Source organism: Uranotaenia lowii, chromosome 1 (genome assembly GCF_029784155.1).
Source record: "Uranotaenia lowii strain MFRU-FL chromosome 1, ASM2978415v1, whole genome shotgun sequence".
In the NCBI taxonomy this organism is placed as follows: Eukaryota; Metazoa; Arthropoda; class Insecta; order Diptera; family Culicidae; genus Uranotaenia; species Uranotaenia lowii.
This window is the reverse complement of record NC_073691.1, coordinates 86653697-86680017: the sequence shown is the minus strand read 5'-3', so window position 1 is coordinate 86680017 and position 26321 is coordinate 86653697. Positions and strand designations below refer to the sequence as shown.

General features: G+C 35.5%; 1 protein-coding gene across 1 annotated transcript in view; it reads left to right on the top strand.

The window, feature by feature from the left end:
* The window catches only part of LOC129739041 (irregular chiasm C-roughest protein-like), a 557100-nt gene that overhangs the window by 476160 nt on the left and 54619 nt on the right, over window positions 1-26321 (top strand). The window contains exon 4 of the mRNA XM_055730416.1: window positions 14403-15089. Within this exon, the coding sequence (XP_055586391.1) occupies window positions 14718-15089 (372 nt within the window). The 5' untranslated portion in view covers window positions 14403-14717. The remainder of the gene's footprint in view (window positions 1-14402; window positions 15090-26321) is intronic.

Below are 26321 nucleotides of genomic sequence, written 5' to 3'. Positions count from 1 at the left end.
GGAGTCACTACCCTCTTGTAAGACGATAGTCCGACTCGTATTTTGGCTCGATGCACAGTTGTAGACGATACACCCAGCTTATTTGCGGCATCTCGGAGAGAGAGGTTAGGGTTTCGCTTGAAACTACCGGCAATTCTCTTTGTCGTCTCAGCGGCTTCCGGTTTTCGATGTCCCCCCGATCCAGACTTCCTGGCTGTCGGCAAACGTTCCCCAAACACTTAAATTACATTGGTAACGGTTGATTTGGAAACTTTTAGCGATTTTGCCAGCTTTGCGTACGAGTAGCTCGGATTTTCGCGATGCGCGAGCAAAATTTTGATACGCTGCTCTTCTTCCTTGGATGGCATTTTGACAACTGAAGAGTGAATTCCAAAATCAAAATAGGAGCAACATTCTACAACACGTCAAGTTGATATTGACCAAATTTTGACCGTATCACCCTTTAGTAAGTTGCTTTCGAAATACCGGTATTTGAATTTTTCGATTGATTTGAATAAATAAAAATATGCTTTAATATATTCTTACTGTGCTATTTTGCTCTTTCCGCTTGATCCGACATCGAAAGCAATCCAATTTTTTTCTCCTGGACCTATTGTAACAATCCCTTGTGCTACGCCCGCTCAGTCACAAGGACTCCTTAAAGATCACTCAGGGTCGGCTTGCAAGAACAATACGAGAACTGTAATGTTTTTGGCCAAATGCAAATCATTTTATTTAAATGTCGAAACTGTTAATTTGGCACTTTCCCTAGTTCCCTAACTGTCCTTAGTTCCCTATTCTCAAATTTTTACAGAGGTACTTACGAAACCTACGGTGTGTGGTGTAACGTGTATGGGCCCAACGATGTTCGCTCCGCTTCTAGGATCCGTCGTTCTAGCCGAGCCACAGCGCTCGTGGCCACCCGGGGAATCGTGCTTTGGATCGTCTTCCGTACCAGTCCTGGAAACCGCTCTACCGTATTTGTGCCGTGGGAGCAGTTCCCGTCCGTAACAACCGTTCTAGTTGGCCAAGGGATATTGGGGAAAACCGTTCCGCTCAACGATTGCCTTCCTCCTTAACCAGAAACCACGACCATGTGGTCTTGCCAGTGACTGTGCCCGATATATGTTGGCGATATCGCGGCTTCAGTCCCGATCTTGGATTCCTTTAGGCAGTGCCCGAAAGGAATAGCTTTTCGTGGGCTCCGCCTGAATCCGTTCGACACTTGAACCACTTTTAGAACCACTCGCGAACTCTTTTAAATGCTTCCGAGACGCGTGGTTTTGGGAGATGATAAAAACTTTACACCAGATATATTGTGTAGGTGTTCCTCCTTCCAGGGTTCAGATCCAAGTGGAAGAGGAAATGTCCCTTGTTTTTCCACTTGGGCATGGTTTTTCCAGAACTCGTCTAAATTGCGTATTAGACGTGTTCAGGCGTCTTCAGGGGTGTGTTGTAAGTGTAGTGTTGTTAAACGGCTGATTACAATTCCTAGAATGTTGTGTTTTTTTTTGATAGATGTGATCAATGTGCCATTTCTCCTCATATTCGTACTAGCTTTTTCTAAGAATTTCACTTATTTATTTCAATTTTTAAAGCTTTCAATAATATTTTGTGAAATTTTATTTATACTACCCTATTCTGCTAATTATTTAATTAAAATGATTTGCTTTGCTTCCCCCGAGGTGACTTTAGATTTGTGGCCGTACCAAAGTGAACGGTCACACTATTAAAAATCTTGTTTCAAGTCACAAGACCCAAATATCGGTTCAGCATGTTTTTATAACATTTTATCAAAAAAAAAACTTCTAAAATTTTCTTAGAGAGCTGAAGAACCGCATGTTGCCGACCACTGGACTAGGTAGGCAGGTTCTAGAGAACAACCAACGTGTGACTTTTGCACACGCATTTCTCGCGGCTGGAATTCCTGGCTAGCACCTGAACCGGAAACACGCAACACTAAGAGAACAAGTGTTGAAAGCACTACACAATGTTATTTGGTTTTGCGGCCGGCACCTCTTCATTTCACCGAATAAGAATTTTAGAAAGTTTTAAGATTCGTTTTTTTAATTGTTTTTACCCCTGAATATATGCTTCAACAGTAACATCATACATAATGAACTGTAAATGTACTTTGCACACATATATGGGTAAAAAATAATACAAAAAATTCTACTACCTAGCTGAAATCATAAAAAACAAAGTTTTTGGTTGGATGAAATTTTAAACCGAACAAACACGTGATGCAAAACAATCATTTTCGAGCATTTGGAAACGAGATTAAAAAGGTAGATCTCCGATTTGCATTTTGAGGTATACTAGCCCAGACTGCTAACTTAATTATAAATATATTTATTTAAAAAAAATGGAGTTTGTCCGAAAAATATTTTGTACCAACAAGGGTTTAGAACAGTGGTATAGGATAATGGAATCAATATAAAGTTTGTGGGTGATATCATTAGAAAAATCCGTCATACTGGATAAAGCTTTTTTCGGCATCAAAAAATGTGAAAATTGGTACATTTATTGCTCGATTTTTTTTTTTAATTTTCTATGAGAATAAAAAATCTTACGATGTGCGAAACAATGGCATCATCTTTGATTATCATTAAATGATAACTTAATTGCATCGTTTTAAACATGTTTCAAAAAGCCATTTTTCAATGGTTCCATTATTCAGGCTTTAAAATCTAATCAAGCTCTCTAGCTTCACTAACTGGTTTGCAGACCGCCAAGCCATCACTCGAACACGTTTCTAGTAACATTGAGCTATTATACAGCTTTTGAACCCTGCACTCCAAAGCCCCTCGATCAACAACACCCGACTGTGAAATTAATTTTCAATGTTTATCCGCATCAAAACGACCCGGGCCTCTTCTATTTAATTAGAAAATTTTTCTGGGAAAATACCACTGACTGCGCGAATCAAGAAAAGCCGCTCTAGGGGGTGGATGTGAATTTTCAGACCGACCGACCCTTTCATCCTCATTCAGAACGACGACGGATCAAAAAATGAAGCCAAAGTATGAAACGGGCCCAATGTCTAACGTTTTCTTCAACCCTCGGCCGCTCGCAAAGTTGGCACTCGAAATTGAATGACGAAATGTTTGGGTTTTGCGGAATAGTCTGCATGAAATATGGTTAAAGGATACTTTTGATTGAAGAATTTCGCGGCATGGATCTTGTTTACTTAATCCCTTTCGCACCAACGCGTTTCTTCCGAATAAAGGTTGGCGGATCCCTGGGGGTTTTTTCGAGAGAATTATAATTGTGATGAAATTTCATTAAATGTTACACCTTATTTGTCGACGGTACAATTATTTTCAGCGAGACTGTTTTCCGGAATTCGTTGGGGAAATTATAAAAGCAACGTAGGAAAGAACGATCAATCAGATGCAAATCTTAGAAATTAATTAGGTATATTTATTATAAAACAATTGAGTGCCAAACAACAACATTATGAAACATTCTCGTGAAAATGATAAACATTGCGGAATATGTTTTCAACATTATAAATCTAAGAGATTTGTATAGATTACACAGAATTTATCACATATTTGTCGTTCGATGATTTCTAATAACTTGCAAGCTAATGTTCAATTGTTGTACCATTTTTTTCAAAAGATTTACATCCATTTAGGATCAACATAATTTATGGAATACCCTAAAGGGCATTTTGGGTTGAACTAGCCATATGGAATAGTTTGTTTATTAGTACCGTCAAACGGGGCATCTCGCAACAGCAGGGTTAGATGCAACATTTGTATACCACAGCCCTGTTTTAAATTATAATTTTATATAAGGCTGGAACGAATATCAATTTCTTCTTTTGTCACACCTATTGGTATAAAGGTATATTGTTAAAATCTTAATTGCACTTCAGTGCTCATATTTCGGATTATGTATCCAGGATTTTTGATTTTTGGTTCGAATCACCATTAAGAATTGAAATCAAAAGCAGTTTGTAATCGATCCAAATTGGTTTTGTATTTCAATCAAAAGAGGATACGTGATTTTCGAAACTCATATTCAATATTTCAATATTTGAATGATAAAACGCAAAATTTAGTACACAATATACAAGACTGCTTTATCTGATCAGCCGAATCAATCCAAAACAAAAAGACGTCTTTTTTTCGTCCCTGATGATGATCCTATAAGGATCGAAACGTTGGATCTTAAATAAATAGTCGTCTTTGCTATTTAGGTTGACTGATAGCCGAAAAGTTTACCCACAAAAAACTTATTTAACAGTCGAAAATCGATATCGAGAATCAAAATTCAGGTAAAGTTTTTTTTTAATTTTTATTTCAGAAATCACGTTGAAATTCGAAAACAGCTCTGAAATTCAAATTTTGAGTTCAGGTGCAGAATGAAGATTTAAAATTAATTTCCAAAATGTACATTCAGATTCAGCTCGTTGATGAGTTTCACAATCAAAATAAAATTATCAAAATGACTTTTTTGTGGGGGAAATGATATAGAAAGAGATCAAATACTTATAATTTTGATTGTTAGTTTAATTTAAAAATATCAAATTCTTCATCAAGTCATTTTGAAAACATATTTCAGCTAAAAATTACAAATTTAATGTAAAATTCGAGTAAGTTTTGTAATTTGTTAAGGAAAATGCGATTTTTATTTTTCTTAAAACCATCCACAGGGTTTTATTGTGGAATTGATTTTCAATGAAAAATATTTTCTGTTATCTTTTTGTAAACAAATTGCAGGGAATTCCATATTTTTGTGTATTGTTCAACATTGCAGTTTCAGTTTTTTCAAAATCCAAATTTCAAACTCAAATCTTAAACTTGGAATGAGTTAACAAGAAACAGATAAGAGCCTACAAATTTTAATCATTTACTTTTGAAAATTTAATTTATTTTGAAAGGTACATATCTTAAAAAACTTTATCAATGCTGAAATCAAATGTGCCAATTTAAAGATTTTTTTTAAATAAAAGGTTCCTTAAATGAATACCTTACCTTACCATTTCAAAGATTTAAGGATGTATTATGAAAAGTTTCTACTTTATATGAAAATCTGTATATGTAAAGAACTTAAATTGAATAAACAAATATTATAAAAAAATCTTTTTTATTTTTATTATTCGTAGTAAAAAATTGGTCACGAAAACCCCCTCCCCCATGAGTCGGTTCTTCCTACGGCCCTGTCTCACTAACCTTAAAAAAAAAGAATAGAAAATATTCCGATGTCGTTTTAATGAAATTTCAAACTTTTTGTCAAATACCACTCATCATAGTTTGGACACCCTGTTCGGGATGATGTCCTTTATAAAATCCACCCCGTTGTCCCGATACAACTGTAGTACCTTTTGCTGTAGTGGCAGCTTGCCAAATCTTTCGAAAACATTACTGGTCCTTTGTGAAATCTAATGTACGGAAAAAACGGTTTTCAGGCACTTCTCCTTGTACATTTCGGAGTCCATGGTCTTGTTTTTCACAAAAACCGGGGTTTTTCGTCCGCAGCTGCAAATATCTTGCTAGATCAAACACTTTCTTGCAAATTTATCGGTAAAAGCGAATTGAACTTGCCGGAGCCATCACCCAGACCAGTGGCTTTATAAAATTTTTGGCCAGGAAGCCGCCCAAAATCCATCATAACGTACGTTTCGTCATCCATGAGGATGTATCCGTCATACTTCGTTACAACCTTGTTTTATATCTTCCGGGGCCCGTCCTTTGGCTCCTCCATTCTTCTTCAATGTCCGGTTTGGTTGCTTACTGGCCCGATTAGATCGTATTCCTTCACGCAAACGAATCCTTCTGACGTTGATCGTCCATATTACCTGTTCACGGATTTTGTGATATTGATATTGAAAAACTGGGCAAGCCAGAATAAAACCGGGCGATCTAAAATGCCTTAGCCATTGCACAGGGTGGAGTGTTGCCGAATATTCAGGATGATTTGCTGCCATTTCATCCATGACCCAAAGCCGTTCTTCAGTTTTTTTTTCTTTTAAACTCTTTTTTGACGAAATCAAGACAAAATCTTTTTAATAGATTAATGGCCCTGGAAAAAGCCGTTTGATTGAATGAAGCAACTGCAAGAGGAGAAATATCCACAAATTCGACGAGCCAGCTGGATATTTTCGGCATGACGGTTTATCACTTGGCGTAGATGGCGCAGATATTGGTATCCTCGAGCAGTTCCGACCAAGTAGGCTTCATTAGCTTTTTGCAATGCCTAAACAGCCGAATTCAAATAATATCTCTTTCATAAACTAGTAGCCCTGAGAAGAGTCGTTTACTAAAAATACTGTCTTTATCTAGAAACTAGAAAATTGCGCTTTAAAGTGTGCAATGAATATAGGGTAGTAGACAAACTTTTAGAATTCTCTTTGCCTGACACTTACAAATTGCGAAATGAAAACTAATATGGCAAAACATAGTCAACGGCCTCTTTATCTTCGAATTTTACCAGATTTTTGCTTAGGGTCAGGGTACCCTGAATTAAGGATCAAGTCTCCTTCAGTAAAGGATCAAGTATCCTGTAACTTAAAAAAATATCACAAAGTGTTTAGTCTCACGAAAATGCTTCTAGTTCATCTACGAGTTCATGTATCGTTCTAATTTTTGGAACATATAAACATGAAATTAAGCGTTGTCAGAAAATGCAAAAGGCATCGAGTAACCAAATTTTCCCAAAAAGATTTAAAGAAAATAAGAAAAGGGGATCAAGTATCCCCATTCTCCCCTAAACATTATTATTTTTGGGATTAAAGCCTACAACTCTTGTTCCTGTTGATTTAAATTCCTTCGAATTTCCAAATTCGAGGAAGAATGACCTTAATGGGTTAAATTCCTATAGTCAAGGAAAAAAAAACTATAAAAAAAAATATCCAATTTTATAGCATTCTGAAATTATTTTGAAAACGGGTCTAGGTTTAAATTTCCCAAAAACTTAGCCTCTGTTGACCCTCCTTCTAACGTATGAGTTGTCTATATATTCCATATATGAAGCAGCACGATGCAGCCACATTCAATCTGATGAAACGTGTATTATTTTAATTGATTCCCGTAAGAGGGATTGGGGAGCTTTCGGTTTAGGTCCTACCTACACTCTTTACCGAGAGCATATTGCATGCGTCTGATTCAAATTTTGGGCCCAGGCATGTTTTGGGGTGAGGATTGTTGATTATGGCGAAGTAACCAGAATTTTCAAAGTATCGATGAAAGAGTTTTGAAAAATATGCAACTAGTTGTATACAAAGTGAATCAGATTTCACTCGGCTTATTAAAATTACAATAAAAACAGCACCGTAAACTGGAGGAACTTTGATCACCAGGGTAACTTTGATCAACAAGGAATTTTTGCAGATAATCATCATTGACTAAGTCTGAAGATAAAACATCTGAAAACTTTTTTCTACGTTTGAAAGCTTATAAATTGAGTTTTAAATAGGCTAAATTTGGTTTGTAGTTGGAGATTTTTCATAATACATACTCGAAATCTAATTTTAAAGTTTTAAAATATGTTTTTTTTCGAAGACTCACAAACAAACACCTCTCCTGATTAAATGATAGCATTTAGAAGCAAATGGGTTGTTTAATATGAAAGTTTAACTTGTTTCGTATGTATAGGTTTTATTTTTAGAATTATTATTATGGTCATTCTATGATAATTTTTGCATATTGAAAAAAACGGAGGTTTTCTATGCGAAAGAACAAATGGCTAAAAACTAGATGCGTACCGAATAGCGGCCGAATATTCGGTCGAATATTCTGTCGAGTTTTTAATAAAAATACAAAAGCTATTATTTCAACTTCCTTCTATTTCTTCCATCTTAAATGCCCCTCATGTTTTTGAGTTGATTATTTTCAACCAGATGATGATACAAGATGATTTATTACAAGATCTATTTCAAGTAGGGGTCTCTCCGATTTTCAAAATGTCACCAATAACTGAAAGGTCATCAGATGACTAGTCGCTTCTAGGGCGGAGAATAGGTTCCTGTGAAAATTGAGACAAAACACGTCGAAACAGGTGCAAACAATTGATATGTCTTATTTGAATGAGATGAAATTCGAAGTTGAGCAATATATCTTCAAAATAGTTGTTTAAAAGAACGATGATCTTTAACCTCAAGCATACCATACTTTCTACCACACGTTCGGCCAATTCATGGCCATTTTTAGGAAAATTTGTTTAAAAAGGGAAAATCTGAACAAAATCTTGGCCAAAAACATACAAGAAAGAAAGGAAAGTGAAATTTCAAATTTTCATTTAATCACAGCAGCAGGAATCGTATCTAAGGATTAAACAAAAATTTATTACCATTTTTAAACTGCGACCCAATCATTATTCCTTAGACGCGGTACTCTATCGTTTTGACATTGCTGGCAGCAATTTGTGTGGTTGCGGCAAAGGTTACCATGACATTGAGCATATTGTTTGGTCGTGTGAGGTCCACCTTGTCGCCAGAACGAATTTAATAGACTCCCTTCGGGCCCGAGGAAAACCACCTAACGTTCCAGTGAGAGATGTACTAGCTGTGCTAGATTTGGACTACATGTTTGAAATCTACTCTTTTCTAAAAGCTATCGATCTTCGTCTATAATTCTATTTTATTTTAATTTTTCCCTTTCTATCTTCTTTTTTCTTTTTAAAAAAGTGCTAAGCTAAGAAAAAGATTGTAAAAACAAAAAAAGCGAGTTTGGCTCTTTGAAACTTAATTGTATGAGCCGTTTCAAATAAATAATTATAAAAAAAAACTGCGACCCATAGACCATTTTAATTTTTTTTTTTCAAAATCTAAAAAATTTCAAAAAATAGTTTCTAAAGGGGGGGGGGGGGTAGGGTCTAACGGGTAAAAAAAATCACCATTTTCACGATTTTTTCTAGAGCTATCGTTCAAACAAATGTATTCAATTTTTTTGCATTATACAAAGCATTGTTAAAAGAACATTTAGTAATTTTTTCGTAAAAAAATATTGAAAAATGAACCGGTGACGGAGCACTTTCGAGGATGCCGTTTAAAAAACAGGGGCGGGATTATGGAACTCGAAACAATCGAGTTTCGTTCGATTCGACCAACTTTGGCATTACCGATCTCGATTCGAATGGAACGTTTTGCGATGATCTACTACCCGATTTACTCGAAATCTAGTACGTTAAAATTTAGAACTCGGACGAGATTCGTAAAACTGATTCTAAGTCGATTCGAGTTCAACTCGAAACTGGTAACTCGAATCGAATGGGATTCATAATTTCACCCCAGGATTTGCGGTGGACACTGTATCTCAGCACAGAATCATCTGAAGTCAAAAAATCAGAGCAAAATATTTTTAATAGATGTTTTTCTTGACCCCAACGTTTTTATTGAACTTAAAAAAAATTTTATAACATTTTTGTGGCTGTTTGAAGTAAAAACTACGATTTTTCACGAAAAAATCCGTCATTTTTTATCTGTAAAATCTCCCCAAAGTAAAAAACAAAAAAAGAAAAACGTTGGGGTCTGGTATTTTATATGTAGAAAATATGCTCCAAATTTGAAAAGAATCGGATAAGTAGTTTTGAAATGACGATGTCCACGGACTTTAAAAATGTGCTTTCGAGAAAAACGCGATTGAAGTTTCTGCTCTTGCTTTCTTGCAGTATAAGATAGGAGGAGATAAAGGCCTATAATTTCTACAGTTTTGCTTCAATTGACTTGAAAATTTGACACAACATTCTTGAAATGTTTTACAATAAGAAAATAAAAAAATAAAAAAAAATCGATTTTTTGAATACTTTTTTTACTTTTTCGTAATACCTTAAAGCTTTAAAACCCTTATTGAGGTAAGGAGTATTAAACATGATCATTGATTGCAGTAAATTCAATCAACATTCGTTGTTATAATTAAATGTTTGTTACAAAACCAGATTTCGAGTTTCGGAGTAACTTTGGTCACTATGATTTTTACGTATCTCAACATCATCAAATTGATTGTTTTGATGCCATTAAGCACAGAAGGCTCAAAACATCGATAACAGTAATTTTTTTGTTTGGAATCAATTGAATTTTTCGAGGTTTTCTTTCAAAAACAAATATACTCGAAAGATGGACAACGTTTCTTCATACATTTAGGGGCAAAAATTATGAACATTTCTCATTTTTTTTTGGCCTTAAATGAAATGAAATTTTACTATCATGCAATTCCCTAACTGTTCCCATGTTCTTTTTTTTTCTTCAAACTTAAACATTTGATAGGGTTTTAGCCATTTTTTCTATACGGGCTTTTTCATGGAAAATGACCTTTTTTTCAATATCCAAAAATTATCATCAAATGACCATAAAAATAACACTTAAATTTAACCTAAATCATGAAAAAAGTTGAACTTTAACAATTAACAACCCATTTGCTCCTAAATGCTTAAATTTTATCAGGAGAGATGTTGTTTTGTAAGCCTTAAAAAAACCAGATATTTTAAAAGTTTAAAATTATATTTTAAGTAATATGAAAATTCTCCTAATAAAATCCAAATCCTGCTTATTTGAAACTCAATTCACAGGCTTTCAAACGTAGTAAACAGTTTACAGGTATTTTAACTTTATACTTAGTTAATGATGATTATCTGCAAAAATTTCATGTTGATCAAAGTTCTCGCAGTTTACGGTAATTAAAAAAGCGATGAATGTTCCCCCAGTTTACGTTACATAAACTCAAGCTTCTGGTAGTATTTTTCAGATAAACGAAAAGTATTTGTTTTTGTTAAAGCACTGAATAAAATCCTGATTTTAAATGACTTAACCAAATGAATCATCGACAAATCTACAATTGCGACATTCTAACGGCATGCATCGGCAACGCAAAAGTAATTCTAACATTCAAAATTCTTGTTGGCGTTGATGGTCATGATGAAGTAGATGGCAAGTACAGGAACCGAAAGTCGAGATTTCAACCAAAAGCACCACTACGTACGACTAAAATTTATAATGGTCTAAACTGTAGTGGGCTGTTGGATGCTTGGTCTGTGGTTTCGATTCCAATTCGACGTAGTTGATCGATATTCAACCGTGAAATCCCTTATGGCTGCTGCTGCATAGTTATGTTGAATAAATGAAACTGCAAAACAGGGTAACCCCTAAGGGGCACTGAGGGTCACGAGAGGCCTGAAATGTGGTAGCAATTTTTGGTTTCGACTTCATTTGGAAAATTAATTTACTACTATCTTTCCGGATCAGACGTAGTTGGTTTTTGGGGGATTTTAAGGTCTTCGAACGAAAGCATAATTTTAGTAAAATGCAAGAATGCTACCTCTCACCAGCATTGTAGTTTGTCAATTATAATAAAAAATAAGGATAAAACGACCAAGTCCTTTTTGAAAGGGGTCATCCATGCAAACCATGCATGATTTTCGGAGTTTTAACATTAAAATTATGCGGATAGTCATATCAATCAACCACATAATTTTTTCCCTACTAGAACTAATAAGTTCAAGGGGGTTCAAGAATAAAAGCAAATATAAAATCAATTTTTATAACAAATTATTTATGTTTTAGAAGCAAGAAAGTCGCCACATAGTAATGTGACATGTGTACAAATTTAAAACTGTAAAAATTCATTTAGCATGATTTTGACGAACAAAAAAAAGACAATTTAACGGAACATTCTTTTGCCCACTTATCGTGGGATAGTTCGGGACATGCTGTAACTAGGCCTTTGGCTAGCTCAGGACTCCAGCCAATCTCAGGGTCGGCTCGTCGTAGCTAGGAAACACTTACCAACCTGTTCGACCTTGATTCCTCCCACCCAGTTATAACCCGTATTTTGTTCCTTTCGGTGTACGCAATAAAGTAACACAAAAATTGAAAGGGCAAACAAAAGTCGTATATTCAAAGTAAATATATTAACTAAATGGAACTTTGGGAAAGTATGAATTTATTCTTAACCGCTCCACTCACTACTGTTTACCTTTGCTGCAACACTGCTCGCTGGGGACACGTCGATGCCGGGAAGTTTGCTGCCGTGGTACCACGTGTACTGGTTCCGGGATGCGGCCGGGGTTGCCGACGCCCTGGTGCGTCGCCTGGGTGTTTTGCCGGCTTCGGGATGCGCTTAGTATTTGCGCCGGGCCTGGGTTCCTACCCAAGACCTAGGGTGAAAACCGTAGTTCTCTCGATGGCAGTCCTAGCCGTATGTTGACGGACGGCCGTGTTCTGATCCGTATGGTGACGGACGGCTGTTCGACCTTCTTGGGGACACGGGGACACTTATGTTGCTTGCAGTGTCCTTCTGGTATGCACTTTAGGCACTTTTTACTTTTTTGGCACTTTCCACAACCAAGGTCCAAAATAACGGCTGACACCTGGTTGGCGGGAAGGTTAACAAGGCGTACAAAAATTCGCGCACTATTTGTCGAACGACACTGACGGACTTCGCGTTCCCCAAGGGATAAGAGACCAGCCCATTGGTGCGTCGGCCTTTTATCAACTCCCCCGGTGACGTCGACGATCCTGATTGGGCCACGTCATCCCCTTGGTGTTTCCGCATGTGGCGCGGATTTCGTATGCCGCGGATGGTGTCTCGGCTAAATGGGTTGGCATAACAGTAGAGTCGCCCTAATTTGCTACACTGAGAAAATACCTGCTAAATTCCTATTTTCCAAAACCCAAAATTACCTGCCCACAATGAATTTATTTATATTTAATGTATATAATAATAGTTTTTTTTAATTGCGTAAATATTTACATTTACCTCCATTTTATGTTTATCAGGGCAAAACTGCCACCGAAATTCATAAAATGCAGGTTGTAACCGAGTAGGAGGTTACAATGCATAAAACAGTGTCTAAAATTGGATAAGGTTTATCTTAATAAAATGCGGTTTTCAGCTTTTCCTGAAAACCCACTAAGAAAAAAATCTTTGTTTCTTTGAAAATTTTGTCCCTTGAGTTAGGCACCATCATCACCATTACTTCGAATAAAAGCATGGCTAATGACAAGTTCATTACCGAGGATTGAAAAAAAATGTCTGTAAAGCGAATAAAATTGCACTGTTTGATCTCGAACAAATACACTTTTTTATAACCTAAGATCTGTTGCACTTCAAAATAAAAAAAATTGCTTTCATTCCGGGAGCGCTTTCTTTCAAAGAAAACGCAAAAATCATTAATAAATACAATCGATTATTGAAATGTATCCCCCTGCACTCATAGAAAATTAATATACTTTCGAGGGCTGCCTGGTAACTGCTTCGATAACATCGATTATCCCGTCTTTCCACTCAGCTTTGGAAGCCACCTCGAGTACAGGGTTTCCCACAGGCACCCCCAAAGTTGACCAAAGTTGACGCTATCTTATCACTACCCTTTCCACCGTTATTCCTCGAGCTAGACGCAAATCCCTTCTATAAAATATGCTCTTTTCTGGTCCAAGGGGCTGTGGGCGGCTATTTCTATTTCCATCATCGCTGGCTGGCTGGCTGGTAATGCTGTCGAGAAGAAAACAAAAAAAAAGAAGCTCAAGAAGTAGCTGGAGCCACCGCCATTCTTTATGGAAAGCAGCTTCATAGTCAACATTTTCGTAGTCAATATCATAATACCTCATCGTAAAGTGTCTACTTTCGAAATCGTAAATAAGTTCTAACGAGCCGATCGGGACCAATAAAAGCGGACCCCTCTGAATTATTATTATTTTTATTAGCACCATCATCATCGTCCTACGACGACGACGACGACGACGACGCCTGATTGCTGTCGTCAAAGTCAAGTTCCGCGAGATTCTCCGGAAGACACCAATAAAAATTCCGCTGCCTGGTTGGCCTGGTTTGAGGGAATTCCGCGAGACCAACTCGCCGCCGCGTCTAATGTTTACGGATCCCTTCTGGAGGAACACGAAAAACAAAAAAAAAATGTCCTAAGAGATTATTGTGCTGGTTTTCCTGCCAACTTCCGGCAGCTGCAAATCAAAGTTTTGCGCTATGAATGATGTGATTTATGCTCGAAATTGGATTCAAATGGCGTAACTCCGAGTCATTTTTTTTATTGCTTTCGCCCGAATCACTGGGGAGCTTGAAACAATATGATTTCTGCAGCTAAGTAGGGCTGTTTTCGATGTCATTGATGATAACGATTTATGATGCTGTAGGTTATCATATTTTCACAGATTGTTTTTGTTTCAGTCGATTCCAGCGATTTTGATACATTTTTTTTTCAAAATGATCGAGATTTCTTTTCACAATTCAGTTTTCGTGTAAGTTAAGCAAAATAATCTTAAAAGGCGTGTTTGGTTTATGATTCTCACACAGTGTTAAAATAACATGACAAATTTTGGTGTAGAAATATCTTTTTTTTTTTCAAACGTTATAACAGACGATCATACTTATTTTAAATCTTGATCATATCATACCTAAAATATTGTTTCCATTTTTTTTTTTTCTAATACTAAAGCGTTGACTTTTTTATTTCTTCTATTGCAGATAACAACAATCAGTCAACATATCATCAGCATCAGATCCAACTTCATTTTACCAGCCTAAAATATTCTAAGAAATGTGATTCCAACATTCGACTGCCAATCCATTTTAAAATTGACAAGCACTTGTGTGACTTTCTTCTATATAACTTCTTTTAGCAGCACATAATTGTCATACCTTATCAGCAATCTCTCATCAGAAATCTCTCACTCAGCCATCCCAAATCCCCGCTGACGCATTGACTGCAACATCTCAATGGATGGTTAACTTTCAATCAAAATACTACCCAATTAAGCCAACCAAGTCCACCGGAACACGATGAGCCAAATGGAAAAGTTAGTCATCGAAATACGGTCCACGGAAAATCGCCATAGGGAGGAGAAATCCGGTCGCAGCCAAAGTTGGAGCAAACGGAGGCGACGTCGACGGAAATGGATTTCCTTGCTGTCCATTTGCAGTGCCGCCATTCCATTCCGATATTTTTACCTATTTCTGTTGCTGCGGGTGGCCATTTTGTCAGGTCGTGATGGTGGTGGCGGTGGAGTTTTGGCGGCAAAAAGTTCCAACACCGACAGCAAAGGCCACGGCCAACCGCAGCGATTTGCCATGGAGCCGCAAGACCAGACGGCAGTGGTGGGATCTCGAGTTACGCTGCCCTGCCGGGTTGTGAATAAATTAGGACAACTGCAGGTTAGTTGGAGTTGTATTTTACATTACTAGAATTGGTTTGACTGTTCACCGCATACAGGTTGACAGAATTAGCTTTATCAGCCATTAGCTTAAGAACAATCAATTACAGGAGCATAGGCGTGCGTTGTAGGAATGGCGCCGTCCTGGTATCTCCATAATTCGATAGGCAGCTTTTATTAAGTTATTTTGAACTTTTTAGGACGGGAACATTTATTTTAAATTAAAACTTTTTCACAACGAGAGATCTACCCGAAATTGGTACCGTAAAACGGGGTAACTTTGATCACCGGGGTTATTTTGACCAACAATGAATTTTACCACATTATCATCAATAACTCAGTCTATAGTTTGTATTTTTGAATACTGTTTTCTACGTTTGAAAACCTATTCATTCAGTATGAAATAGACAAAAAATTGCTTTGTATTTGAAATTTGTTTTCTGTTTTTAAAAATATAAATGCAAAATGTTAAAATATCTATTTTTCCAAGACTCGCAAACAAACAGCTTTTCTGATGGTACCAAAAAGCATTTAGAAGCAAACGAGTTTTTGATTGTGAAAGAACAACTTTTTTTCTTTGTATATGTATAGTTACAGTCCCCCCACAATCATTAGTCACTTAACGTATCATTTCACCACAAAATGTTCGTTCATTCGGGTGTTAGTGGACCAAACATCAAGCTTTGCATGAATTTCAGTCATTAAATATTCCCTTTTTGATTTCAAACATGATTTTGTTTCCAATTTTGTTGAAAAATAAAATAATTTACCGAAACAATCAACGTTTTTTAAAACCACAATTATGGGTCAAAATTGAAGCTTGTAACAATGGGGTATGATTTTTGACAACCTAGTTCACTATTCACTAACAGGTGGTGCTGACCAAATTGGTTCTTTTTGGTAAAATTTTGTATGGAAAAAAATCTACTTACATTTTTTAAATTTTTTTGGTGAGGGTGGCACACTTTTTGAAGAGTTCTGAAGATTTCCATTAATGTCCCGCATCTTTTGCGCTGGGTGTTGATACCGAATGAGGTGGTGAAAATTGCTAAAATCGCGAAAAACTTTTCGAATTTTTTCATGTTTGTTTACTTTTCGGACGGTGGCAATGGTGCCAGTTGCAGTATGTTTTATTTATTTTCGTAAAATTTTTGTAATAATTAATAATTCTATAAACTTTATTTCTTCAGTGCTAAATATTATTATAAATGAATTGAAACTAACAAACGCTGAAAGCTGGAAAACGGAATTCATTTACATTAAAAAATGACAAAATTCAACAACCGAACTGTGTTGAATTTTGTGTTAAACTTATTGAATTTTCATATAGAGGTATGTTGAGTTCTAATTTACTAGAAATACTTTCGAAAACTAAGTTTTTCTAATATTGTAAACAAAAATATCTCAGAAAAATTAAATATCAATCAATTTAAATTAACCAAAAATGTAAGCTTATATACTAAATTATTGTGTTTAATCATGTCAGATGAAAAAGCTTATAAGTGACATCCCATATTTCGTCTTTTAGCCCAGACTATAGTAACTAATCAGAGCAGAGCTTGAATTCTTGGCGCTAATGAACTGCAAACTGTCTACGGAGTTTGTACTTCTTTTCTGGATTCAGGATGACAAATTGCAATTTCGCACTTCTTGTCACTCGATTCACAAAATAAGCCCCTATGTATTCAGATTATATTTGTTGCTTAAAAACATTAAATGAAAAAAACAAAACTCAATGTTTTGAAAAAAATTGGCATCTCTGCATTATCGAAATGAATACATGCACTGTAATTTTTTTTGCATCGGTTCCATACAAGCTACACGAAATTTTATCAAAAGAAGTTTATGTGTAATTTTTGGTGTTATTTTTTTTTCCATTCAAACTAATCTTTAAAAAGTTAGTTATATTGAAAACAGATTAAGGTAATGTTATTGCATTGTCAAGCATTAAAATGGCAGAATTATATTTATATTTTTAAACAAAAAAAATTATAAGAAAATCTTAATTTTTCATTTGAAATAGGCACATTTTTTTTAATACCTATTGACCAAAAAATATTCATTTGATTTAAAATAGTTTAAACGAAATTTCAAAAAGCTATGCCTGATGAGGTAAAAATAGAAGGTAACAAACTCGTTAGTAAAAATAAAATCGACCCAATGTGTATTTTGACTTATAACGCTTATTAACTAGCAGTGGCTGAAGCTGAATTTGTGGGGCAAAAGAGTGCCAACAAAAATATGTGTAATAGTAGTAGTAGTTAGTTTATCAAATATCTACAGATATGAAACTTGTAACAACTTAAAACCTCTAGCAAACAATTTAGCAAAAATCTAGACAGATAGCAACTAGTCAGTATCATTGGTATCATTAATCATGCTCCCAATCAAAAAGACTCAAGCACTTGTATGGTACTTTTTATTTAATAAGTAACATATCATCGAAACAGTGAACGAAATAAGAATCTAAGCAGTTATTTTTTGCAAGGATCCGCTCCAAACATTTGTTTTTATATTTATGGAGCAGAGGCGAGTTAGTACAGAGGAGTAGTCCATGACTTTTGCGAACCGCACGCGTTTTTTCTTCGTCCGCGAAAATTTTAATAAAATAATAGTTTTTAAAGAGTTTGACCATAGTGAAACTTAAGTAATTCAGCTAAATGTTGGCAGTATAGTGATTTAGTGAAGATTTGTGATTTGGCGTTGAAAGATTTTGTGGAAAAGTGTCTCTAGTTTGGAATGGTTTACGGACACCTCTGGATGGAAAATGGTCTTGTTACCAACAATCAACTGGGTGAGCGCGTTCCAATTTTTTTCCTTAATCATCGTTGTTTTTGATCTCTACCAGTGCTGCAAATTTTCTTAAAGCACAAATGATACTGACTGTGATTTTCTATCAGTGTAAAAAGCTTCAACTGAAATGAACGGAATAGAAAAGTCAACAAATATAAAAGCTTCTGATCGGCTCGGTCATCCTCGTGCCCACAGAAAGCTGTGTGAGTATGTCTATCAGTCAGTAGAAAGCTCACTCGTAAACACGAACTAACTTGTTTCACTCGAAAGCTACGAAAGCGTCTTTCGCTTAGGCATTTCTGTCACTCACTGTTTTTGATCAGTGACTGCAGTTTAAGCGTTCAATCAGTGTCAGCGAAAGTTGCTGATAATTTCAGTAATCATTTGTTTTTGCCATTTTTGCAAATTATGAATTGGGATTCAAAAAGAAAACGCGAATTGAAAATCGCTGAGACTATACGATTATTTGAAAGGGGGACAAGAGGATGGATGAATATAAAATTCATGAGAATTGAATGTATGGTAATTAGTAATGACAAAAATATGACAAAATGTGGTCAAAAAATGACAAAATTATTACACAATGTGATAAATATGTTGAAAACATGATAATATTTTGACAAAAGCATGAGAAAAATTTGACAATTATGACTAAAATTTGACAATAAAATGACATCAATCAAACAATTATGTCATAAATATGACAAAAAAATTGACAATAAAATGACAAAACATAACAAAAATAAGACAAATATCCGACAAATGAGACAAAAATTTGACAAATGTGATTAAAATATGAAAAATAACACAAAAATGAAGCAAATTATTTACAATTCAATGACAAAACATGACAACAAAATTACAAAATTATGACAAAGTCTGACAAATACGACATAAATTCAACAATAAGATGAATAAACTTCGAGAAACCTTTGTCAAAAACATGTCTGATGTGATGAAAATAAGACAACATTATGACATAAATCTTATTATTAAAACAAAATTATCACAAAAAATTGACAATAAAATGATATATTGGGTTAAAAAATGACAACAATCTGGAAGATACCACATTTGTAATATTTAATCATTTTGTAAAATTTTTACATAGTTTGACAACATAGTCGTATTTTTGTTATTTTGATACTTTTACCACAATTGTCATGTTTTGTCAATTCATTGCCAACTTTTTGTCATAATTTTGTCCCCCACATTCGGCTACACGCTCCCTCGCCAGTGTTCGTCTCGCCAACCCGAACACTCATTTCTAAACCTTCCCACCTCTTCAAACCATTTGAAAAAGACGTATTTTTTATCAGAATCCTTCAAAAATAGCGATCTTAGCAGTAATTCTGAAATTTGCGCATATCTAGCGAGTCGAACAATCTTTGTCACCATTCAACTAAACTTAATGATAATAGAAGGAAGCTTTTTTCACTTTCAGCAATGTTCGCTTGAAACTGAAAATGAAGATTGGATAACCCCATGAACCTGCAAAGAGCCTGAATGTATACTAAGCACCGATGTTGCCGATTGGTGAATGAGTGTGCAGAGAGCTTTCAGGACTGAGCTTTCTGTTCATTCTCTTATGAATCTAGTTGGAATAGAACTGACCGATACACTGCAATAAATTCAGCTGATAATTTCTCACTGACACTGAAAATTTGCAGCACTGATCTCTACAATATCACAAAACTGGACAAGTTTTGATGTTCTAAAGTTTTGAAAGACGAGCCTTTGATTATAGTTTTAATTTTTGGAGATTCAGCGGGTGTCTGAGATGAAAATTTCATGTTGTAGTAATTATTGGCTTTTCTCAACAGTTCATACAGTAGTTGTAAATATTTAATGAGGACCGAAGGAATTTGTTTGTTGATCGTATTAAAAAGTTTATCAATTAGTGAAATCCGATTGAAAATTTGTTAAATTTCGTATGTACACGTTATGTATAATGTAAATGTATATTTCAAGATTGTCATTATTTTCAATGATTGCTTAGATGCAAATTATTAAAAAAAAGGACCCTATGGATATTTTCAACATTTATCAATCAAAAAGTAATAAAAAAGTATTTAGTTTTTTTTTTTATTAATTTATATTATTAAGAACACAGGAGTCAAAGGGTGATACTTTAGAAAACTTTTGCAATCTACCAAAATTTGTCCATGAATCTTGTGATACCTATGCATTGCCAAAACCCAGAAACTGATGAACCATTATCATACTGAATCTCGGGGATTTTTAAAGCAAATAAAAGTCTTACCATTATTTTTAGAGCCAAAACGGTTTTCAAAAAAGTTGGTTAATAAATCGTTAAGATCGATAGTTAAGAAACGTCCTTCAGGGAAGCCAGAAAATATTTTGAATAGCAGTTGAATACTATTTCCTGAAGTGATAACTATGGTTATATATCTGAAAACGGAAAATCAACAAAAAATCTTAATGAATACTAAAATTGGTGATTAATTGATTTATAAAAAGTATTTGTTTTTGATATTAAAAGTATCTTGAAATGCTGTTTCGTACGGAAAGTGGAAAGTGTAAATTTTTAAGCTCAGGATCCTTAAAGATGTGCTAAAATCGGTTTGCTGGTAGGAACTTTTTTATTTGGAGAACCAATGTTATTAAATTAAAATCTATCATTCAGAAATGGAAGTATTTTAAAATGAAAACTTTAAAACCGACCCGTGCTAGAAATTTACTTTTGTAAATGTGAGTGTATGCTTTCGTTTTTCGATTGTGTTAGATATAGAATTTCCATCAAATATTTTTGCAAAAAGAAAATATTTTTCGATCAGTTTTCCTTCATGAAGATGTTTTAGTGCATGCTTAACGATGTCTTAATAAACAAAATTTTGCAATAAGAAAAAGTTATGCAGTTATCAGAACTATCTCCTGAAATTTCGTTAGGTTTTTAATAGATTTTTGCAACGCATTATTGAAAGGATTATAACACTATTTAATTGAATACAGTTTTATATATCATTTTACTTATTCAAACGATTCATTCTCTCATTTCTTGGTAGGAAATAAATATTTTCAATTTTAATACGAATTTTCAAAATTCAACGAGTTTGTTGCTAGAATAGGTGATCTAGTTGATTTCGAAATCACAGGAGCTTAGTAGAATATGAGTTTAACCCAGATTACATAACACTAGTTAAAAGTGTTTCCTGATAATATCCTTTTTACCCAATCCACACAAACAATTGTTTTGCTAGGATGCAGAGGTGACCTCGGTCCTAAAGCATGAATTATTATTCTTTCAATCCCTTTTCTCTATTTTCCTTCTATCCATTGACTACTAGGACGTGGCCGGCGCCGTTATTGATGTGTAAAGAGAGAGCATCAGTTTTGTTCATTGTGAATGTGCTGTCAATCCCAGATACCATTCATTTGGCCACTGGACAAAATTGTTGGCCTCGGTCAATCACGGAGTAGCAACCATTGGTGATGTGGAATTCGTTCTACTGAACCACGCCGGCGATCATGGAATTTGAAATGCATTTGTTTTAATACCGATAAAAAATACCTTTAAATGTACTTTGACGAAGTTGACGAAGCTTATAAGGAACTATTGATTTAGAATATTTTTCGTGTTGCATCTCAAATTCAAAGATTTAAGGTGGATGTGAGTAGTCAATCAAGCTAAGCTAAGCTTATGGAGCAGAGGCGAGTTAGTACAGTCGAAATAAATCTAGCTAGTGACGGTTAATGTACACAAAAAGGACGAATGTGTTCGCAGCAACGTTGTTTTGTTGTGCATCTTGAACCAATGTAGCTTATTGGGTCGAGATCTACATCTGAATCTCCCACGGAGCTTCACATCGCCGGCTCCGGCACCAATGTCTCTTTTCTTGTCCGGACCCCGAACAAACTTCATGGGCAGTTGCAGCCAGGGGCGCCGATTTTTGACACCCTCATTGGTCAGATACCAGTAGTAGTAACACCAGGCAAACTGCTTCTTGATTGAATCGCCTTTAAGTGCAATTTCGGGATGGCTTCCAGTTCCAGATGGTTTGAGGCATGTAAATCCTTTTGTGCAGCGAGGACTCCTTCCATAAACAGGTGCTCCTGGAAGGGTTCTCGGCATTGCCATCCTGAACGTGGTGTCACTGCACGTCCAAACGATTGCCGGAGGAAGAAGGACAGAAAGCAGCCGTGACCGCAACAAGAAAGTAGTGGTGCAAGCAGCGCAATTGGATCCAATTCAGTAGCACATTACGTTCGTGATATCCGAATCGGTTGAACGAAGCACTTAATGAGGGAGGTCCTTGCGAGGACTTCAGTTCTGAGCAGCGATAGTTTTGGTTGTGATCGGAAGCAGCATTGAATGGGGTATGAAGTGCATGTGTGGTGAAACTAAAAAGCGCGAATCCTAGAGGAGAGCAATAAACTCATATTTAGATCAAGATAATAATTATGATTGATTGATTACCTTGCAGGAGGTTTTTGTTGCAAAGGAGCCCTTGGTTTCAATCTTCAAACTTGAGATCTTGAGTTTCGGCTTCAAGAAATTGGTTTTTCTCCCTGCTGTTTCGGCTGACCAGGTTCCTCCAGTTTGTTTACAAATGTTGACATCAGCTCACGTTCAGCTTAGAGAACCCAAATTCGATATTTATTCCATCCAATGTAAATACAGAGTAAAACTATTTTCATTCCAAGAAAGATAATAACTAACCAATTAGAAGTACACAGAATAGCAATTTAAATCTGCAGTTGGAATTTTGTCTGGTAGTACGAAAAAAAAAACAACTGTGATAAGGAGGAAATTATCGTTTTTCTCCATTACATTGCTTTCTGGGTGAAGATTGGGGAGGTTAAAGAAGGCATACAGTGTTTCAAATTATAATTAATATTTCATCATAAGATTGGATAATGTGTCCCGTTAAATAACATTAATCAAATCATGGTGTGAATCCCGCCCTCACACATTTCCTACGTTCAATGATGGTTCCTCAAGTGAGAAATTCTACAAACGGCAGACATTATCTCTAGAGGCTATGCAAATGCAGTTCTGTTTCGCTTTTCTAGGATTTTGTTAAAGAAAAATAAAAATATTACCTATAATCACTTGAAAAAAAAACTTGAAAAAAAATCAATTCGTTCCTGTGCTTTGATAACGCTATGAAATGCAATATTTTTTATTAATCAAGTATCAGATTTTTTTCCTATGTAGCACAATTTGTGCAACCATTATTCAAACTAACACTACCAGAATTTGAAAAGATGCTATCATATTTAAAAAAAAAGTTTCGTTGTATTAAATAAATTTCACCTTGAAACTGAGTGTAAGAAAGTTGGCAAGTTGGAGAAATGGTGAAATAAGTATAATGGCTGCAACTGCACAACAATTCACAAAATCCAACCATGCAACGGGCAATTTCCCATTTATTCAAATTTTTGAATAATTCAATTTATGTATTGACATCCGCGTTCTGATCCTCATACAGAACAATCCATCCCGAATATTCTGATCGAGAAGCTTGAAACTTGATGTTGGGGATGATGAATGCAAAAACATATCAAATTCATTATAAACATTGCATTTAATAAATGGTTATATTTGTAACTCAAAAATAGATCTGCAACGATCAGTGATTTAAAACTAATATTTCCATTCCATTCTGAATATTCGTAGACTGCATAATGTGTAAAGTTTTATAAATTTAAGTGTGTGTTTCAGATTAAGAAAAAAAAAGTTAGCGTGTATCGATTTGAGTATACTAGAGTGAGCGTGCAATGAGAGTGGCGACTCCAAGCGGTCGCTAGTTTAGAGCGCTTCCCGACAAGCCTCATTATTAGCAGTGATTGAATTTTGCTGAGCATGAATTGATCAACCATCTCTCGCTCAACGCTTTACTCGGAAGCAAAGGTTGCTTTGAGGCAGCGAAAACGACAAAACCGATGATGCATACGCTCTCACATGGCCCGCCTTCAAGAAGCAATATACATTCGAAGCAGCGAATCCAAAAAACCAAACGAATGTCTCTCACTCATCTCCTGTTACATTCTTGACGGAACCGAATTCAAAAGGCAGAGCAAACCCGAGTCTCCTCGTTTGTGCCTGGATCGAATACCCGAGGTTTTTCTGCTATTGCTATTATTGCACAGCAACCGCACGCAGGCAGCTAGTTTTTTCGTTTCTTTTCCCACCCTCTCCTTGCTCCATACGTTGCGGGACTATGCAATGCAATAAGTTCGGTTGTTGTCGTTGTTGCCTCAACCTTTGCGGCGAGGTTGAAGATGTTCTCCTCAACGCAGCTATCGGCTTGAGTCCATCAAATTCAATAATGTAAATGAGTATGTGTGCCTCGTTTATTTCATGCATCATGTAGCGACCGAACGTTGAGAGCAGGGGTGTCAGGTGTCCTGATTTTTCAGGATTTGTCCTGATTTTCGAGAGGCCGTCCTGATTTTTCAAAAACGCTTGAATTGTCCTGATTTTTGAAAAATGGCTCTTAAAATGTCCTGATTTGTCCTGATTTTTAAAAAAATATCCAAATTATAACTAAAGGTACTGTAAAATGATGAGAATATCGAAAAAAATTTAAATAAAATAGTGTAACCAGTTAAACCAATGATAATATTTGATTCAAATGATATTTATATGATGTTTTTCGATATTAACTACAGGTCAGCCAAGATTATTCTCGCTTCAGTTGCATAATTCTGGGCGCTTTCAGCACCTATATTTCGCCTTTAGTTATGCAATCTAAGCAGAACTGTATGTTATTTTCACCAGTTTAGTGGTGTCCTGAAAAATCCTGATTTTTTCTTCGCGGTGTCCTGATTTTTAACAAAACGACCTGGCACCTCTGGTTGAGAGAGTTCGTTCTGAGCAGCGAACGGATAGTGTCTCTCGGAGCAGATCCTCCTCATGGGGGGCAGCCTTGCCAGATCTACGGATTTCTCCGTAGTTCTACGGATTTTCAGCATTTCTACGGATCTACGGATCGATGCTCAAAATCTACGGATTTTTAGCATTTCCTACGGATTTTCTACGGATTATCGAAAAAATTCAAGGAATTCTGCGGATAACTGAAAATGTTACCTGACTACCAAAAAAAAAAAAAAGGTCATCAAGGTTTATTTTGCCGAAATCAGTACATTTTTCGATTTTCCTAAAATCTACGGACTTGAGCGGTTTTCAATCTGGCAACGCTGATGGGGGGAGGTTTGAATGAATGTATATGTATCGTCTCCTGTATTACTATACGAGGCCTCAAAGTGTGTATTTTGAATGCCTCTGATGAGAAAATGGTTGAGGATTTCAATCACTGATTATTAGTCATATTGCCCACAATTATTAGTCACATAGAAGTCCATGGCAACACCCGAATATCAACATGAAAATCAACAAGTTTCTGGCAAACATTCAGGGGCATTCTTCGCTAGTATACGTTCAAGGGGCAATTGGGTTGAGCTAGCAACCAAGAAATGTTTTGTTTTGCTTGCGAAAAAGTGACCCATGATTGTGTGGAACTTGGTGGATTCTGTAACAATTATGGGTCACTTTTATTTTGCTAAATATTATTGAATTTTTGCATGTCATTCGCTCAGTTTTAATTGGAAAATGTAAACTCTTCTTTTGTGCTTATATGGGACCAATTCATTTGGTTGGAGTCTTTGAAATACCCGCATAAGGGGCTTAACGGTTTAAGATGTCTTATAACATTGGAATTTTATGCGATAGTTCCACCGCTTATAGTTCACCTTTGTTAAAAAGTATTTAAACATCAATTTTACTGTTATCAAACGCACAGATAATATTTTTAATGCATTTTGATGATATTGTCGATTAACTAAAAATAATAATATGATATAATTTCTTTTGGTTTAGTAGATATCAGCAGTTCTAATGATCGGTGACTAATAATTGTGTGTGACCTATGATTGTGGGGGGACTGTATAGTGTTATTTTTATAGTCATTTAATTAAAAAAAATTATATTTAAAAAAAAAGGACATTTTCCAAGAGTAAGCCGGTTTTTGATAAATGGATAGGAATCCTATCAAATGGTTAGCTTTGAAGAAAAAATGAAAATGGAAATAGTGGGAGGGCCTAGGAGAGTGTGTGGGGGTAAAATTTCATTTGTATTTTGATGCTAAAACTATTCAACAATTGTTATTATTTTTACCCCTAAATGTATGCAGCATCAATCTTCTTTTGTCGATTTTAAATGTTTTTAAAAGAAAATGTTAAAAAGCAAGGTAAAATTGATAAACAAGTATTTGTAAATATTATGAAGGTGTTTCGTATCCATTATGATCAAGAAAACTCGATAGAACCGTCAAAATGAAGACTGATCAATGTCACCCCAAATCATTAAATTCTGAACAGAGACAAAACCGATTTTCAAATCAAATTTAAAATAGTTTAATAGATGTTTGCAGCCAGGTTTTACGTTCAAAGGAGTCCAGTACTGGTTTCACAGAAA